This window comes from Pristiophorus japonicus, chromosome 2, assembly GCF_044704955.1.
Source record: "Pristiophorus japonicus isolate sPriJap1 chromosome 2, sPriJap1.hap1, whole genome shotgun sequence".
Classification (NCBI taxonomy): domain Eukaryota; kingdom Metazoa; phylum Chordata; class Chondrichthyes; family Pristiophoridae; genus Pristiophorus; species Pristiophorus japonicus.
Window position 1 is genome coordinate 349,918,448 of NC_091978.1, and position 16,999 is coordinate 349,935,446.

Here is a 16,999-nt window from a genome sequence, read left to right on the forward strand (position 1 = left end):
TCTGCAGTGATGAGAAAAATTTGATTAAAATTCTGAATTGAACTGGTTATACTAATAGACGCTGTGGTATGCTGCTGAAAGATGGGGAGCAGGCTAGTGTCTGAGTGGTCGAGCGTTCCAATAAAGTATTCCATTCATTTTTCTGCACGCAGAGTAACATTTAGCTATCAATCCACTTAAACTTGGTGATTTGTGCATTCTGAATGTGCCCCAGATTTGATTACATTTTTATTTTCCCAAGTATGGATAACCTTTATTCACATGTAAATGTTAATAAATGCACTATTTGAAAGGGAGGGAGGGAATCAGTCATTGTGAGGACATTTGCATTCATATTGACTCTTCAAGTACTTGTGCATCGCCGATCTCCGTTTCCTGATATGTTGTATATGCTGAAAGGTTATTACGCATGAATGAAAGGGTCTGGTAGATTCAAACATCTGTAGTGAGTGTTGCAACAAAAAAACAATCTTTTTTTTTATCCGTGGAAGCTCTCTCTGCTCATAAATTGATTTGTTTTTGTTTTTATTTGAATCTGGTAAGGGTTATAAATGAATCTGAAATGGGTAGACGTGTTATGAATATTCATGTTTTATATTTTGCATGATAATTAATTCTGTGCTTTATTCCTGGCAGTTTGAACAGGAAAACCAGCGCCTTGTCAGTGAGATGAATAGCCTGGTGGATGAAGTGAGGTAATTTTATAATAATGTGCTTCTCTTGACGGAAAAGTATGTAAAGAAAACAATTCCGACCTAATGCACGCTTAAATATAATTAATGCTGCTGTCGCCCATTTATGAAAATCATTGCAAGTGGAGGAAAATGTTAAGTCCTCTGACATTTGCACAGACTTGAGTTTTCCTAGATTTATGAATCATTTTCCCTCTGAAATTGAATAATTGCACAAGTAAACATACACTCCTCCCTGTCTTATTTTCTTTCTATTTTTAAAATTTCCGCTGGTACATATTTGTTACAATTCATGATCCATAACAATGTCACCATCTATACTAATTCAGCAGTTTTATAGGTGGACATCCAGTCAGCATATCCACATTTCCCGAAGGTTTTCTCTGCTTTCCTAAAAGCAATGACTCATGAAATTTAATCCAGTCACGTGTGAGCTGCACAACATCCCTAGAAAGGGGGCAAGGGTTGGAACCGGGAAGCTGAGGTAGAGCAAGCCAGAGCTCTCAGGCAGCAAAGCATTGATGAGAGATTCTCATGAATGTTCCCTCCCCTTCCCCAGTGCATCAAAAGTCTCTCTATCCACCTAACCCAGTCCTTACAACTACCATCTGAGTGTCCCCATACAGTCCAACTTCAATGGCTGTTGTTCTTGCATGACTAAGAATATCCAGACCAACAGCAATTCAAGAATTTTGACACAAGTCCTCAGATATCACGGTCGACTGGGCTGGGTGTGCTCTTGTCATGTCCGAAGTCAGTGACCAGGTCAAAGCTGGATGGTCCGTCTGGTTTTATTATTTTCCGTAGTGGTTTGTTACAACTGAGTGGTTTGCTAGGCCATTTCAGTGGGCAGTGAAGAGTCAACCACATTGCTGTGGGTGTGGGTCTGGACCAGACCAGACCAGGTCAGGACGGCAGCTTTCCTTCCCTAAAGGACATTAGTGAACCAAATGGGTTTTTACAACAATCCAATCGTTTCATAGTCTCCAATACTGATACTAGCTTTTCATTACAGATTTATTAAATTAACTGAATTTAAATTCCCCAGCTGCTGTGGTGGGATTTGAACTCTAGATTATTAGTCCAGGCCTCTGGATTACTAGCCACTGTGCCGTGCTACTGTTCCTGTTTCATGGAACTTCCTATAACTCATGCATATTCTCAGTTACCTCCCTCAGGAGAATAAATAAATGGTAATGAATTCCTGATATTGTAGATGAGACACCAATCTGTGGGCTTGATGCCCTTTGACCTCTTTCATTCCATATTTTTCTGTGTTCAAGGTAGCCAGTAGTGCTTCAGAACATTTCCAATTTTCTTTGTCTCTTGCGCCTTATTAGAGAGAACTATTTTAGTTATTTACTTTGTATTTTTCTCTCTGCCTAAAAAGAAAACAGCTGTTTTAAATTTAGGCACTGTTCAGGGGTTAGAGGTGGCATAATATAATCTAGGATAAAAGGGTTTGTGCCATGTGTTGGCTGGAAGTCTCGGTGTGAATGCATTGGCAGCATTTTTGAACAACTTGCAAGTGATTATCTTTGAGACCTTGCATTTAGATCAGGTCTGAAGCTTTGTTTGTGATGTTTGTTTTTTCAGTCCTAGAGTATTGTTGCCAGTACGTTAAATGTGAACTGCAGAATTTAAAAGCTATTTGGTCAAGTTGCTATGTTGACTCTGGATAGTCTATACAGTACCAATATACGAGTAAAAATCAGAATTATTAACATCCATAAAACAGATCTCTCAAAAGAAGCAAAATGGCAACTAATTAAGAGTAAATCAACTTTTCTTCAGAACTAGAGATCTAGGAATGTGGGTAGGTGAGACTTGCATCAGGAAAGTACCTGCTGTAGTAGATGAGCATTCTGTTGTTTCCCCTTGGGGAACATGGGTTTGATTCTAGCCCAGACAAATGGGATGAACATCTTCTCTCCTATGTGAAAGGAGTTTGGGAATCTCAATCCATCCTGGAATTCTTATCTAAAGACAGAAGAACTTGCGTTTATATAGCACCATCCATCCACGACCTCAGGACGTCCCAAAGCACTTTACAGCCAATGAAGTACTTTTGAAGCGTGGTCACTGTTGTAATGTCGGCAACACCACCCTGGCAGAACCATCATCACAAGGACTGCAGTCGTTCAAGAAGAGTCACCACCACCACCACTAACTGAGGTCAACTAGGGATAGGCAATGAATGTGACTTTATCAGCATCGCCCATGCCCCAAAACAATTTTTAAAACAATTTCTTAGTACATATGGGCTCAAAGGAAACCTTCCTTAATTTGTCACTCCGAGAATCCACTGCTGCAGTCTTCTGGCTGAGACACATCATCGTACAGGTGGAGCGTCCGGAAACCTTGGGACCGAGACCCTTCCGGATTTTTCCTATGTCCCAAATCTGGAAATGCCCAGGCCGAGGTTTGGGTATTTCCAGATTTCGGAACATCTTTCCGACATCCCGAATTCAGAAACACCTGGGCCGAGGTAAGGGGAGGGGAGGGGAGGGGGAGGTGAGGGGAGGGTCCTGGGTGGCGTGCGAGGCCGATGCGGGTCCGGTTTTCGGAACATTTTCAACATTCCGGACCACCCCGCCACGGATCGGTCCGGATTCCGGAGCGTTATGAATTTCGGAACTCCGGATTTCGGACTCTCAACTTGTAGAATAGAAGGTTTACTCTGCATGTAGTCCTCATGCTATACCAGTGCTGGAATAACCTGAACTGGGGAAAGTGTTCAATCTCCATTGATCAGAAACAACCATCAAATTATGGAAATCTGAAATTAAAAACATAAAATGCACAACAGGCTAATCACTATTTGAAAGATGAAGATGGGTTAAAGTTTCAGTTGTGACACTTCATCAGAATCCAGTTAATATCCTTTACCTCGATGAGCACCAAAAGTAAAAAAGAGACTCGGTGCAATACTATCTACAGCCTTGCTGGCGAGGATGGAGGATGATAGGTCTTCCCTCCATAACTGAGGAATTAGGAGTTTTTTTAAAGACACCAAATTGTCATTATCTGTTTATTGCATTTGCTTTAATTTGAAGTGATTAACAGCCCTAACTCCGTAACCTATATCAAACAAACTGCGGTATTAGTAGCATAGTGGTTATATTATGGGACTGTAATCCAGAGGCCTGGACTAATGATCTGTGAACATGAGTTCAAATCCTACCACGGAAGCTGGGGAATTTAAATTCAGTTAATTAAATAAATCTGGAATTAAAAAGCTAGTATTAGTAATGGTGATCATGAAACTACATGATTGTTGTAAAAACCCACTAATGTCCTTAAGAGAAGGAAATCTGCTATCTTCACCCGGTCTGGCCTATATGTGACTCCAGACCCACAGCAATGTGGTGGACTTTTAACTGCCCTCTGAAATGTCCTAGTACCAAACCGTCAGCACTGTGGGAGCACCTTCACCACACAGACTGCAGCGGTATAAGAAGGCAGCTCACCACCACCTTCTCGAGGGCAATTAGGGATGGGCAATTAATGAGTTTCCTGTTGCTGTCTTTTTATTCGTAACAAAGTAAAGTTTTCTTTTTAATTTATAAACAGGCAAATTGAAGGAAAAGTGGTTGAAATCTCCAGACTTCAGGAAATTTTTACTGATAAAGTGCTGCAACAGGCGAGTTACATTTCATGCTGTTCTATGAAAATAATTCTGCACAACATCATTGAACTTGGACGAGCCGATCATGCCATTCCCATTCCCATTAAGTAAAGCCCATCAGAACTGATTTAAATATACTGAGAACCAAATGATGCTTCAGAAGTTTGTTCATACAACGCATTGTTCCTATTAGGCGTGTTCATTTGCCAGGCACCGTGTATAACGTACTGAAATTGGAGGGTCTTCGGATTAACTTTCTCACTTAACATTGAAATAATGGCAATTGCATCTTTCAAAAATTAAATGCACATTTTACTGAGGATAAAAACAGACGACCAGTGGTCTACTGAACAATAAGCCATGGAGTGATACTGCATTAAATCAGGCGTGTGAGTGATGGAGACCTGATGTCAGGAATAAATTGCAGCTCACAGGCTTCTTTCATACAATGCTCCTTTTAAATAGCTGTCGTTATTCTGGTGTTAATGTCATATTTATAAATTTGTCAACCTAACATTGATAAAATGTGATATATTACATTTCTTGTCAGTTTAAAATGCTGCTTGTCAATTTTAGTATAAAATACCTTAAGCATTTTTAGGAATAAGCACAATAGTTTTGCTCCGTTCCAAGTTTTGCCAAACCCATAAAACAATTGGTTCTTAAATACTTGTTAATAGAGATGTTGTTTGCAATGCATTTAATGTACAGGAACACATCTGAAAAATTGTGTTTACAATCTTTGTATAATCAATATTAAGTAGTAATGGTGTGTTTTATATCTTTTGAGGACAGAAAATATTTCCACACTACAGTAACGTTCACACCAGATGAGTTGTCATTTACATTACGATAGTCTCATTCCTGTACAGAAGTTTGAGAATGTTTTTGTTACCGGCTGCTGTAATATTACGTGTTCGTGAAATGGAAATTGTGGCCATCTTATGATATTTATGTCATTCAATAATTGCAAATTATGATTTCTTTATTCTTGTTTGGCAGGAAAAAGAGATTGACAATATCCATGAACTAGTTGTAGGTACAACCGAGAATGTTAAGGAAGGGAATGAAGACATTAGAGAGGTAAGGGGTAATGTTGGTTGGAAAATGTCATTTGCACAGCCTTCTCCACAAGATGGATGACTCATTTCTGTAAAATAAAGCAGAGAGTCATCACTACAAACTAATGTTATTAATTAGGGATGAAATTATCTGGAAAGAACTGTGGGGTTTGACCCCGGCCATTAAATTCCATTCTTTCCCAAAAATGTGCTATTTTGTTACCTGAAATACTGACTTCCAGCGTTCCTTAGTTTATCTCTCCTTAATCAATGTCAGTATCCAGCACAGAACTTCGCTTTCAGTTCTGCTGTAGTTCTGTATGTGTTGGCTTTGATTTAGGAAGGGGAAAGAGAGAATTGATTTTAGAATTTGTTGATTATAATTAATGCTTTTAGAAAGGATGTTGAGGGCTCGGAGAGGAGATTTACTAGAATGGTACTAGTTATGTGGAGAGACTGGAGAAGCTGGAGTAGTTCTCCTTCGAGCAGGGTAGGTTATGGGGAGATTTAATAGGGGTGTTCAAAAACATGAGTTTTAGTGAACAAGGAGAAACTGTTTCCAGTGACAGAAAGGTCAGTAACCAGAGGTCACAGTTTTAAGATGATCAGCAAAAAAAAGAGGCGAGATGAGGAAAATATTTTTTACGCGGTGAGTTGTTGGGATTTGGAACACACGGCCTGAAAGGGTGATGGAAGCAAATTCAGTAATAACTTTAAAAAGGGAATTATATAAATACTTGAAGGGGAAAAATTTGCAGGACTGTGGGTTGAGTGGGACTAATTGGATAGCTCTTTGAAAGAGCCAGCAGGGACATGATGGGCCGAATGGCCTCCTTCTGTGCTGTATCATTCTATGATTACATTCTGTAACTTAGTTTATTCACTTTAAATTCTAAAATACTTGGATGGGAAAAAGAACAGAGTTAGCACCAAATACCAGAAAAGTCAGTGTGCAATTGCAGGCTGTGGCCACTGAATGTCACTGTGGAGCAGCCTTAACCGTTTGCGCCTCCATGGCCTTGGCCAGTGGATATGTTGGTATAAGTAAAGGAGTTAAGAATTGAAGTATTAAAAACCTATAGCCAATAGTTAGGTTCCAACCATTCTCTTGGAATTCTCCCCCCCTCGACTCAATGCCTAACTTTTGTAGGCACCTTTCATTCACCATTCCCTGATGGGGCCATCGTCCAGGATTGTTTGCTGAAAGAACCCTGAGGCTCAAGTTGCTGATTGCCTGCAACGCCATCTTTCCCAGTCTTCCTCCCAGATGAAACTGTGGCCTGCCCAGGGACCACAGCATCTCGCCTTGCACAAAACTGTTGTACTCCCAACCATTGAGAGCAAATTCAGGGCCCCTGGGCAGAAGACCAATTAAAGCCTCCTACCCCCTCCATTGCTGATTCCACCCATCTCCATGGTCAGACAGAAGTTCTGGCCACCCCTTCCTGCTGGGGTAGATTCCTTGCTTTTGTTTCCCCCTTCCCCCAACCTCCCCTTCCCCCGGAGTCAAGCCTCTTCTGTTGTCATAAATGCTTGAAGAAAAAACTTTGAATTCTAACAAACTGAATGAGTTGATACCTACATCTGAACATTTCTGCTGGAAATATTTATCGAAGGTATAATTGGCATGTATGAAGGTTAGATGAGCAATGTAGTAACGAATTTTATTTATCGAACAGGCAATCAAAAATAATGCTGGATTTCGTGTGTGGATCCTCTTCTTCCTGGTGATGTGCTCGTTCTCTCTGCTTTTCTTGGACTGGTATGACAGCTAGCAGATGGAGATAGCCAAGGGTCTTTATTGTGTTGCATTCAATATGACCTGACAGGACTTTATTGAAGTTAACATACAACTTGTACACAGGAGACTGGCTTACACAAAAAATGACATCCAATATCAGCACTTGCAATACCTTGCAACACAGCTTTGCAATATTATTTAATATAACATGTTTATATATTTGTGTGCTCAGTTTAGCAACAACCTTAAAGTGATCCTTTAAAAACACTTTATTTTATACTAGAAAGCTGGATTGTATGTTTGTTTTTCTCAGACACAAAATTACATCTGATGTGATTGCCTGTATGTCCAATAATGTTGATTTATAATTCTAAAGTCTTGAAATGAACCAGTGAACAGAAACATCAGGAGACTCTAGCTTTGCAGTTTTCAATGTGATGCTTCTAGTTACAGGGATTTCGGTGTAGTGCACATTGCTGTCAGCATGAAATAAATGCAAACTCTTGGTTTATTATTTAAGTAAAGTGTATTTAACATTTGAAATTGTTAATAAAAATAATAATCTATGAGATTGCTTAAAGTCTCTCAACGACCATTTTGTTCAAACACTAGGATACACCGATTTTCATACTGAGCAGGTAATTGCAGTGCCAAACAGACTCCTGCTTTGATCTTTAGTCTCCAGTCTCTGATAAATTAACTAGACCCAACCAGGGCAACTGTTGCAGTGCAAAAACATTACCCTCAGCAGCCCTCTGTTGTGGAGGGGAGAAATAAAAGTCAGGGTTTCTGCTCCAGATTGCTCACCAGTGACCTCTGTTGGGCAGTGCATGAGTCGGAATCTGGTAACAACCGGAGTCTTTGGGCCCAAAATTCCACATGGACTTTTTTTGTTGCTTCCGTTTTTTTTTAAGTGGGCCAACTGCACCCCCAAAAAAAATCAAAGTTTCGCCGGCATAACCTTTCATTTTGGAGTGGCGCAGATGTCCTTAAGCTCTGTGGGGTGGAGCTTAAGGGCTGAGCCGAAAAACTTAGGTTGCCAGGATAACGAGGGCCATTCTCAAGGGCCGAGGCACAAATAAAGCATTTCCCCTTTGTAAAATAGATCACTAAGTGAGACTTAAGACAACCGACAAATCTCAATATATGAAACAATATGAAATTCCTTTATTCCTTTTTAGCATATAATTTTTTTTCACCTCTACAGTGCCAGTGCTGCTGCAATCCCAGGCCGCAAGGACCCCGCACTGGCCCGCTGCCGTCCCTTCAACTCCGCTGAAACAATGGCATCTTCTCACTGCCGATTTCCTTAAGTAAGTGTAGGGAAGGTTTTTCAGAAAGGTGCAGTGTGTCATTTTAGAAAAAAAAATCATACACGGCCAAACTCACTTAAATGGTCAGAAATGGGCCACCCGGCAAGTTCTGCCCCCAGTGACGTTAAAAAAAGTGACTTTAGAATGGTGGCGAAAATTCAGCCCCAAGTCATGGTGCCCTTTATGGTCAATTAGCCGACTCTCGCAAAGAATGGCTATTGGGTAGATATCCTAGCAAGACTAGTGGAGGTAATTTTCATCATCTTCACTTGGGCGATACAGTCCAGAGGGATTGCCCGAGCCCATTACAGAGCCCACATTATTTTCATTCCGATTGATTTGAATGGTAATGAAAACCGACGGGTTCTATAATGGTTAAGCGATTCACTCTGCCAGTTTACTGCATCGGTGGTAGTGAAGGTGAAAACAGTGTCTGCAGTGAAGAAGAGAAAACGAGCAGGAAAAATGTTACATTTAAAAAGAAACCAAAATGATTTGAGAGCATTAGATGCTGCAACGGGTCTTCCAGCATAGATGAACTTTTGTGATTGATATATTCAGATCAAAACTTTTATTTTACTGATAACTATTATTTATAACTGCATTATTGCCTGCTGTGATTGTAAACGGAGGAGGAATTTTTACGTCAAGGCAAAATGTTTTTTTTAAAAAAAGCACACAGTGAGGATGTCATTATTACTTGACTTTATTTGTTTTATATATAGTGAATATCAGTTATACCCTCATTGCTTCAGTTTACATCCAATACAAGTATAATTTTTGCTCAGATGTATAAAACACATGGAGTTCTGTACAAACAGGACTTAAATAACACCGTAAACACTATATGACAAGTATGGCACACGTTTTACAAAGCATGATGTTTTGGCACTCGTTTTAATTTGTTGTGTGTCTGCATCTTTTGTTCCCTCCCTTTTCCTGTCATGTCTTTCCCTCAACATCCAACATGTAGAAATCAGTCGCAAGTGGGCCACATCTGGCATTCTGGCTTGATATTGGCACCTGAGGGCAAATTTGACCAATTGGCTTCTGCATAATGATGTATATACCAAGTAGAGTAATTAAATAACTATTTGCAGTAACAAAATGAGGTGCTTATTTCCCTCCTGAATTTGAAGGGAGAAAGATGTCAAACCAAGGAAATATTACTAAATCCAGGCCCAAATTTCAGGATCCTGTCAAATTTGCGTGTGTATAATTTAAACCATGTTAATTATAAAACATTATGCACAAGTACTCCTGGAAAATCAACACTTTTTAAAATGCCCATTGATGAAATTGTGTTTCCTAAACATCAGTAAAAGGCTTCATTTAAAAAAAAAACATTTTTGAACATGTTATTTAAAATACTTTAAAAACATTGTATTTTGTTTCTGATTTTTCTACACAAATTTGGCTTGTGAAGAACAAGCTCCTATTGTTAATGACTGCAGAAATGCTTAGTTAAATTCTAACTCTACTGGATTTCTTCCTGGGAGAGGGGAAAGAGTTCCAAGTGCCATTCAAATCCTGAGCAGTCAAGGCATGTGCACATTTCAGGAAGTAGCTACTTAGGACGCCTCCTAGAATGGCAGGAACCAATCAAAACCATTCTTTTTTAAAAAATATAAAATCACAGATTATTTTCTTCAAAATGTGTGATTTACATAGATGGGATATTCTATCATAAGAAATGAGACAGTGATTCTTTTCCTTTGTAAATCCATATTGTTGGCTAAGAGCAAATACAGAACAGCTTCAGAATGTGGCCTTTACAACTTCTGCTAGACTAACTGGGAGTCTGCTAGGCTGGGCCTTGAGCTGTTGCAACGATTCACTGCCATCTTTTACTTTAGCCATGCTTACAACTAAGGAGGTGGAACTGGCCCTGTTGTGCGTCAAGGCCAAAGTGTTTAACTTTGTGATCCAACTGTCAAATTTGCTAATCCATAAACCGACCACAACTGTCCGTTCCCTGGATTCAGTTTCAACTAAATGCAAAGTTTGTATCAACATCGCTGCATCGGACAGAAATGGAGTATTTCATTCTAAATGGTTTATTTTATAAAATCTTTTGCCGCTTTCATGTTCTAAGAAAGAAACACGTCGCACTATAGTTTAACACAGAACCAGAGTAATCTAATTCACCGAGTCTGCTGATTTGAAAGTACAAGAGAAACTTGCTATTCTAACATACCATATTATCAAAGTATCCATTTCCCACTACATAGGATTTTTTGAAGGAGACTTTGCCCCTTTTTAAACCAGCACAATACAAGGGTGTTTAATTGCATTTTCAAAAGATCTAGCCAGAGAATTGGTATGTGGAGTAGGTCTTTGTCTACTTACTTACTTTCACATCCACAACCTGAGATTAATAAAAGTACAGCAATCCTAGCTGAATGTACTAATAAAATGAGACAAGCATGCCATCTTGCGAAGAATTTCATTAACACTTACAAATAACATGAACAGAATGAAGAGGAGTGGAAGAAAAACTGAGCTGGATCAAATTAACAAGTTCTCTTCCATAACTTACTAATGTCAGTGCCTTGTACATTAAGCAGCTAATGTTGGTTCCCGTGGTGGTTTCTGCGAGGAACTGTGGGTCGCACCTGGGAGCTTACTCGACTGTTTTGCCAGCACCTTCACTTTCCTTCTCCAACACCTTCTCTTCAGAGAGTGCGGCCAGCCAGGGTGATACCGAGCGTGAAATGGTCTGTTTAGCCAAGTTGTAGTGGTTAATGATGGTGTAAAATCTTCCCCGAGAAGCAGAATCCTGCTCGGAGTAGTAGGTCTCCAGCCCAGCTGGAATGCAGCGGTTATGCTGAAGAGAAGCAACAAAGAAAGAAAGAAATCAGACTTAATCCAGAGGCTGGCATTAGTGGAAATAACTTGCATATGAGAAAAGTGCATACATTCACTATTTATTTCCTAAACATAGAGTTACTTTATCAGAATGAAACTTGTGAACGATATTGTGTAATCTCGACTTCCAAAAGCAATACGAGTTTACAGAATGGAGAGGCGATGCAGATTATCGTGCACTCATTATCATAGAACTTAAATAAATCTGATTAATTTACAATGGTCATTTGTGGAGAGGGGATGATCCACACCATGATCCATTACAAATTACTGTATGATTCCAAATCTTTGCAATTTGTGCCACCTCATGAAAAGGAGAGAGAAAGCAGCTTACTGAACAGCTTCTTGTACTAGGGTACTATTCTAAAATAACGTCAGATTTATATGTTACCTTGCTGATTCTGAATGTCAAATATCCTGGACATAGTCACTCCTCTGTTTTTGGCTTAATTCCTGAAGCAATTCTGATTTCAAGAGTTCAGTGGCCACTAAACAGATGTGAGCTTTCCTCTGAATCTGTACTGTATGCCAAGAAATCTCTCTGCTGACACTCTATCTCTTCCTGCCCACCACAGACTTTCAAACCTTCTCAGCATGGGATGGGGGGGGGGGTTCCCCCTTCACTGCCAGGACTAGCTGAAAACAACTGAAAATATGTTTCAAAATCTCTGTGCACTGGTTAAATGTGCGCGCAGACAATGGCATCTTAATCTGTGTTTCTTGTATGAACCAGTCACAAAATGGCTCAAATTGGTGGTTAAAGCAACAGAGATGAGGAGCGAGATCCATCAAGTTTCAAGAACATATTTAAGGTATTTTTGCAGCGCGAGACTGTTAGATCTCTTAATTGTCAATGAGATGCGAACTCCGGTGATAGATTTAAAGTAACTTTATTCTGGCAGCTACAACAAACTGCTGGCTTGATGCCAGGTCCTTTGTCCTTCTAAAACACATGGCAAAAAATGGCTGTACTTATCCTGGATCAATTAACAATAGTGACCTTGCCCCCTTTGACCTTATTGGCTCACTGCCAAAAGTCCTGAAATGTTAACTTGATTGATGTCTTAATGCAATGTGCTCGCTCTCACGTAGGCAAGGGTCTGTGTTTTCTCAACTTTGCAGCCTGTTTGAATTCTCTATCAGCGGCCTAATACTAACAATTTAAACTTCTTTCTGGGAAGATATGCAGCAGTTTTGTTAGTTCAATACACTAATTGTTTGGGAGTTCACAGACCATTAAATGGTGGTAGAAATTCTCTCTCGGCTGTAAAAACCTTCAATTGCCCCATTAACTGTTGTACTGCAGCTCACCAAGTTTTGGATCCTTTGTAGATGTTATTTTGTAGTTTCCTGACACATCCATAAGGATCAAGTATTGTAATGGCTATCTAGTATAAGACAGGAGTCTCACCCAAGTTTTTTACAAATAATTAACTTATTTTCCAGCCAGTTGCAAAAGAAAACAATTTTAAAGGCTGCCGCACCGAGGGGTGTCCTGCGTACATAGAATTTACAGCACAGAAACAGGCCATTCGGCCCAACAGGTCTATGTCAGCATTTATGCTCCACACAAGCCTCCTCCCATCCCTCTTCACCCAGCTATATTAGCATAACCTTCTATTCCTTTCTCCCTCATGTTTATTTAGCTTCCCCTTAAGTACATCTATGCTATTCGCCTCAACTACTGTGTGGTAGTCAGTTCCACATACTTACCACTCTCAAAATTTCTCCTGAATTCTCTAATGGTGGCTATCTTAGATTTATGCTTGCAATAATCTTGTCTATTCTGACAGATCTGCTTTGTACTGGAGCACTGACAGTCTGCTTGAATCAGGTATCTTAAGATGCAGCCCTTATGTCTTTGATCAGCTCTCTTTCCAGAGGGATCCCCAGGGGAGAATAACTAACAGCAGCTGCAGATTGGTTTAGTTCAACCAAGTGTACACATCCCTGTGTCAATGTAGATCTGTGAAGAGGCAATGTGCTTTTGTAAAAAGTTCATCAAAGCACTGTTGTGATTTTGGTAGCAGAAAGTGGTTTTAAAATACCAGTGATGATCATTTTAAACTGCGAAACATGAATCTCTGGTTTTAGCCTGAGCTACATGGTCCTACAAATTCATTGGCAGGATAGACGCACCAAAGTCAGCATTCTCTCTCAACCAGCTCCGTGAGCGGGCCACATTGTCCGCATTTCCGATGCTAGACTCCCGAAACAAGCACTCTCCTCCGAGTTACGTCACGACAGGCGAGCCCCAGGAGGGCAGAGAAAACACTTTCAAGGACAGGTCAGTGAGCACAGGGGTGATGGGTGAGCGGAACATTGTGCAAGTTAGGACATGAGTTGCTGCGTTTTGGATCATCTCTAGGTACAGAGGGTAGAATGTGGGAGGCCAGCCAGGGGTGCATTGGAAGTCACCCTCAAAGCCTCCTTGAAAAAAAATGCAACATCCCCACCTACTCTTGGGAATCCTTGGCCCAAGATCGCTCAAAGTGGAGGGGGAGCATGCGGAAGGAACGTACGACAAATCAAGCACCCCATCCCCCGTCTGTCCCACCTGTGATAGAGACTGTAGATCCCGCATTGGTCTCATCAGTCACCTTAGAACTCATTTTCATGTGGAAGCAAGTCCGGGGGAGTGCCTAAGAAGAGTTTCTCCATCTATTGGAGAGATCAGGAGGCCAGCCTGTATGATTATTGATGTACACCCCAATGGCATAAGGGTTCATTGTTTGCCATTCACTTCACGCACAAGGTCAACTTTCAGTTCATAAGAAGCATAGGCTTGCCGGTGGAAATGCACTTTTTAGTGAGCATGTGTAAAGGGTATCTGAAGAATATCAATGTAACAGTGCCTTTCCTATCACTCACAACAACTTGCATTTATATAGCACCTTCAACATAGTAAAACGTCCCAAAATGTTGCTTCTAAGCATAATCAGACAACATTTGACACTGAGTCACAATGAAATATTAGGATATGTGACCCAAAGCTTGGTCAAAGTGGTAGGTTTTGAGGAATATCTTAAAGGAGAGAAGTCGAGGATGGGAATTGCAGAGCATATAGGGCCTAGGCAGCTGATAGCATGGTTGTTGGGCTGGAGGAGGTTAGCGAGATGGAGATATTTGAACACCTGCTCATTCTAAAAATGGACAAATTGCAGTACTTCCAGGAACGGTGCAGTGGCTCTAGGCCTTTTGGCTAAGAGCATTGGCGCAGAGTGATCCTTGATGTGTGCAAGGTGACCTCTGGCATTTGTGATTTGACAAAGAATTGGAAAGATTGGCAACGAAAAATTTAAAAAAAGCTATTGGAAAATGCAAATACATTCTAATCCCTGTTGAAACCAGAAGCAATGCTGTAATTGGCTATCATGGTCCTATGCACTAAATGTTATTCTGAATTAAATTTATATTTTGCCGACATCTCCTGTTCCTGCTCCCATTTTGTTTTAAAGCTATTTATTTACAAAGAAGTGATCTCACGGCAAAAGTGATCTCTATGTTGTAGGTATGGCAGAGTTTTAACTCTGCACTTAATTTAACCCTGTACTCAAACCACCCTGGCATGCCTTGTTCATTATTGTCTAGTGAAATTGAGCTGCCCAATAGACTAGTGGGTAAATGGACCACTTCAGTTGCCTCGGTCCTAGTCTCTGGAACTTCTTCCCTAAACCCCTCTGCCTCTCTACTTCTCTATCTGTTCCTATCTCCATATCACGCAGTCGGACAACACTTGTCTACGTTTGTGGATGAAATGAGTGCCGCTCCCAGCTTGTCTCTGCAGCTGCTCCAGTGAGTGGAACCAGGCTGTGAACAGCTATTTTCACAATAGTTTTGAGATCAGGAAGTCCCATAGCCAAATTCCACTCCCTGGCACAGCATCAGGTACAAGGTACAGTTGGAGGAAGGGGAGAAGGACTCTGCCATAAATTGGGTGGGGAAGAGGTACCCAGTAGTCACTGTTGTAATGTAGGCAACACAGCAGCCAATTTGTGCTCTGAAGTCCCACAAAAAGCAATGTGATAATGACCAGATAATCTGCTTTAGTAATGTTGGTTGAGAACCCCCCCTACCGCTGCCCTTCTTCGAATAATGCCGTGGAATCTTTTACATCTAGCTGCGAGGGCACTCCTAGCTGGACTCCCACAGTATACCCTAAGTAAATTAGAGGTGATCCAAAACTCGGCTGCCCATGTCTTAGCTCGCACCAAGTCCCGCTCACCCATCACCCCTGTGATCGCTGACCTACATTGGCTTCCGGTTAAGCAACGCCTCGATTTCAAAATTCTCATCCTTGTTTTCAAATCTCTTCATGGCCTTGGCCCTCCCCAATCTCCAGCTCCATAACCCCTGCCCCCGCCCAGAGATGTCAGCGCTCCTCTAATTCTTCCCTCTTGACCATCCCTGATTATAATCGCTCAACCATTAGTGGCCGTGCCTTCTGTTGCCAAGGCCCCAAGCTCTGGAACTCCCTGCCTAAACCTCTCTCCCTCTTTCCTCCTTCAAGATGCTCCTTAAAATCTACATCTTTGACCATGTATTTGGTCACCTGCGCTAATTTCTACTTATGCGGCTTGGTGTCAAATTTTTTATCTCTTAATACTCCAGTGAAGCGCTTTGGGATGTTTCATTATGTTAAAGGTGCTATATAAATACAAGTTGTTAGTCAGTTTTTGCTAGTTTTGCATGTTGCTATGCAAGTATTTCTAATGCTATAGCTTTGGTTATTTGTGAATCTAGCCTTTATTACAACAGATGGGTTTTATACAAACACTACAATTACATAGAATATGTAGCATAGAAACCGGCCACTCAGGGCAACCAGTCTATACCGCTGTTTCTGCTCCACTTGAACCACCTCCCATCCTTCCTTGTTTAACGCCATCAGCAAAATCCTCAATTCCCTTCTCCCTTAGATGCTTATTTAGTTTTCCCTTAAACGCATCTATACTATTTGCCTCAACCACAACCGGTGGTAGCAAGTTCCATATTCTCACCACTCTCTGAATAAAGAAGTTTCTTTTGAATTCCATGTTTGATATTCTTTTGGTGACTATCTTATATTGATGGCCTTAAGTTTTGCTCTTCCCCACAAGTGGAAACAGGGAGGAGGGGGGGATAAGAATTCATGGTGCCAACGTTAACTCGGTTTAACGGCTGCTAAAAATACAAAAGGGCGGCTGCCCTCTTCACAATTTTTTGATTGTGCCAGGTGGCATAAAGCCCCTGAATTTTTAGCCCTCTGTCTACTCTGTCAAAACCTTTCATAATTTTAAAAGTCTTCTATTAGGTCATCCCTAGCTCTCTTCGAGAAAAGAGCCCCAGTCTGTTCATCCTATCCTGATAGTTGTAACCTTGTAGTTCTGGTATCAACTTTGTAAATCTTTTTTGCACCCTCTCCAGTGCCTCCATATCTTTTTCATAATATGGCGACCAGAACTGTACACAATACTAGTGTGGTCTAAGCAAGGTTTAATACAAGTTTAGGGAGTCCCTGGTGGAGAAAGTGCATCCGGGAGGGCATTGAGCTCTTCGAATCTCAACGCCGCAAGCATGAAGAGGTCAGGCGCAGGCAGCGGAAGGAGCGTGCAGCAAATCAGTCTCTCCTTCCCCCCCACCCCCGACGAATGTCTGTCCCACCTGTGACAGGGTCTGTGGCTCTCGTATTTGACTGTTCAGCCACCAAAGGACAC

The 16,999-nt window shown here is 41.0% G+C and overlaps 2 protein-coding genes across 8 annotated transcripts in view; one reads left to right on the plus strand and one right to left on the minus strand.

Annotated features, from left to right (window-relative positions):
* Nucleotides 1-7,702, plus strand: part of stx18 (syntaxin 18) — a 188,544-nt gene extending 180,842 nt beyond the window's left edge. For all 3 annotated transcript variants that reach the window (XM_070872272.1, XM_070872273.1, XM_070872274.1), the window contains 4 exons: nt 637-695; nt 4,266-4,335; nt 5,323-5,403; nt 7,061-7,702. In XM_070872272.1, coding sequence (XP_070728373.1) covers nt 637-695; nt 4,266-4,335; nt 5,323-5,403; nt 7,061-7,156 — 306 coding nt within the window. In that variant the 3' untranslated portion in view covers nt 7,157-7,702. The remainder of the gene's footprint in view (nt 1-636; nt 696-4,265; nt 4,336-5,322; nt 5,404-7,060) is intronic.
* Nucleotides 7,703-10,058: 2,356 nt separating this feature from the next.
* Nucleotides 10,059-16,999, minus strand: part of LOC139234917 (neuronal vesicle trafficking-associated protein 1-like) — a 96,463-nt gene continuing 89,522 nt past the window's right edge. For all 5 annotated transcript variants that reach the window (XM_070865799.1, XM_070865808.1, XM_070865827.1 and 2 more), the window contains one exon: nt 10,059-11,262. In XM_070865799.1, the coding sequence (XP_070721900.1) occupies nt 11,059-11,262 (204 nt within the window). In that variant the 3' untranslated portion in view covers nt 10,059-11,058. The remainder of the gene's footprint in view (nt 11,263-16,999) is intronic.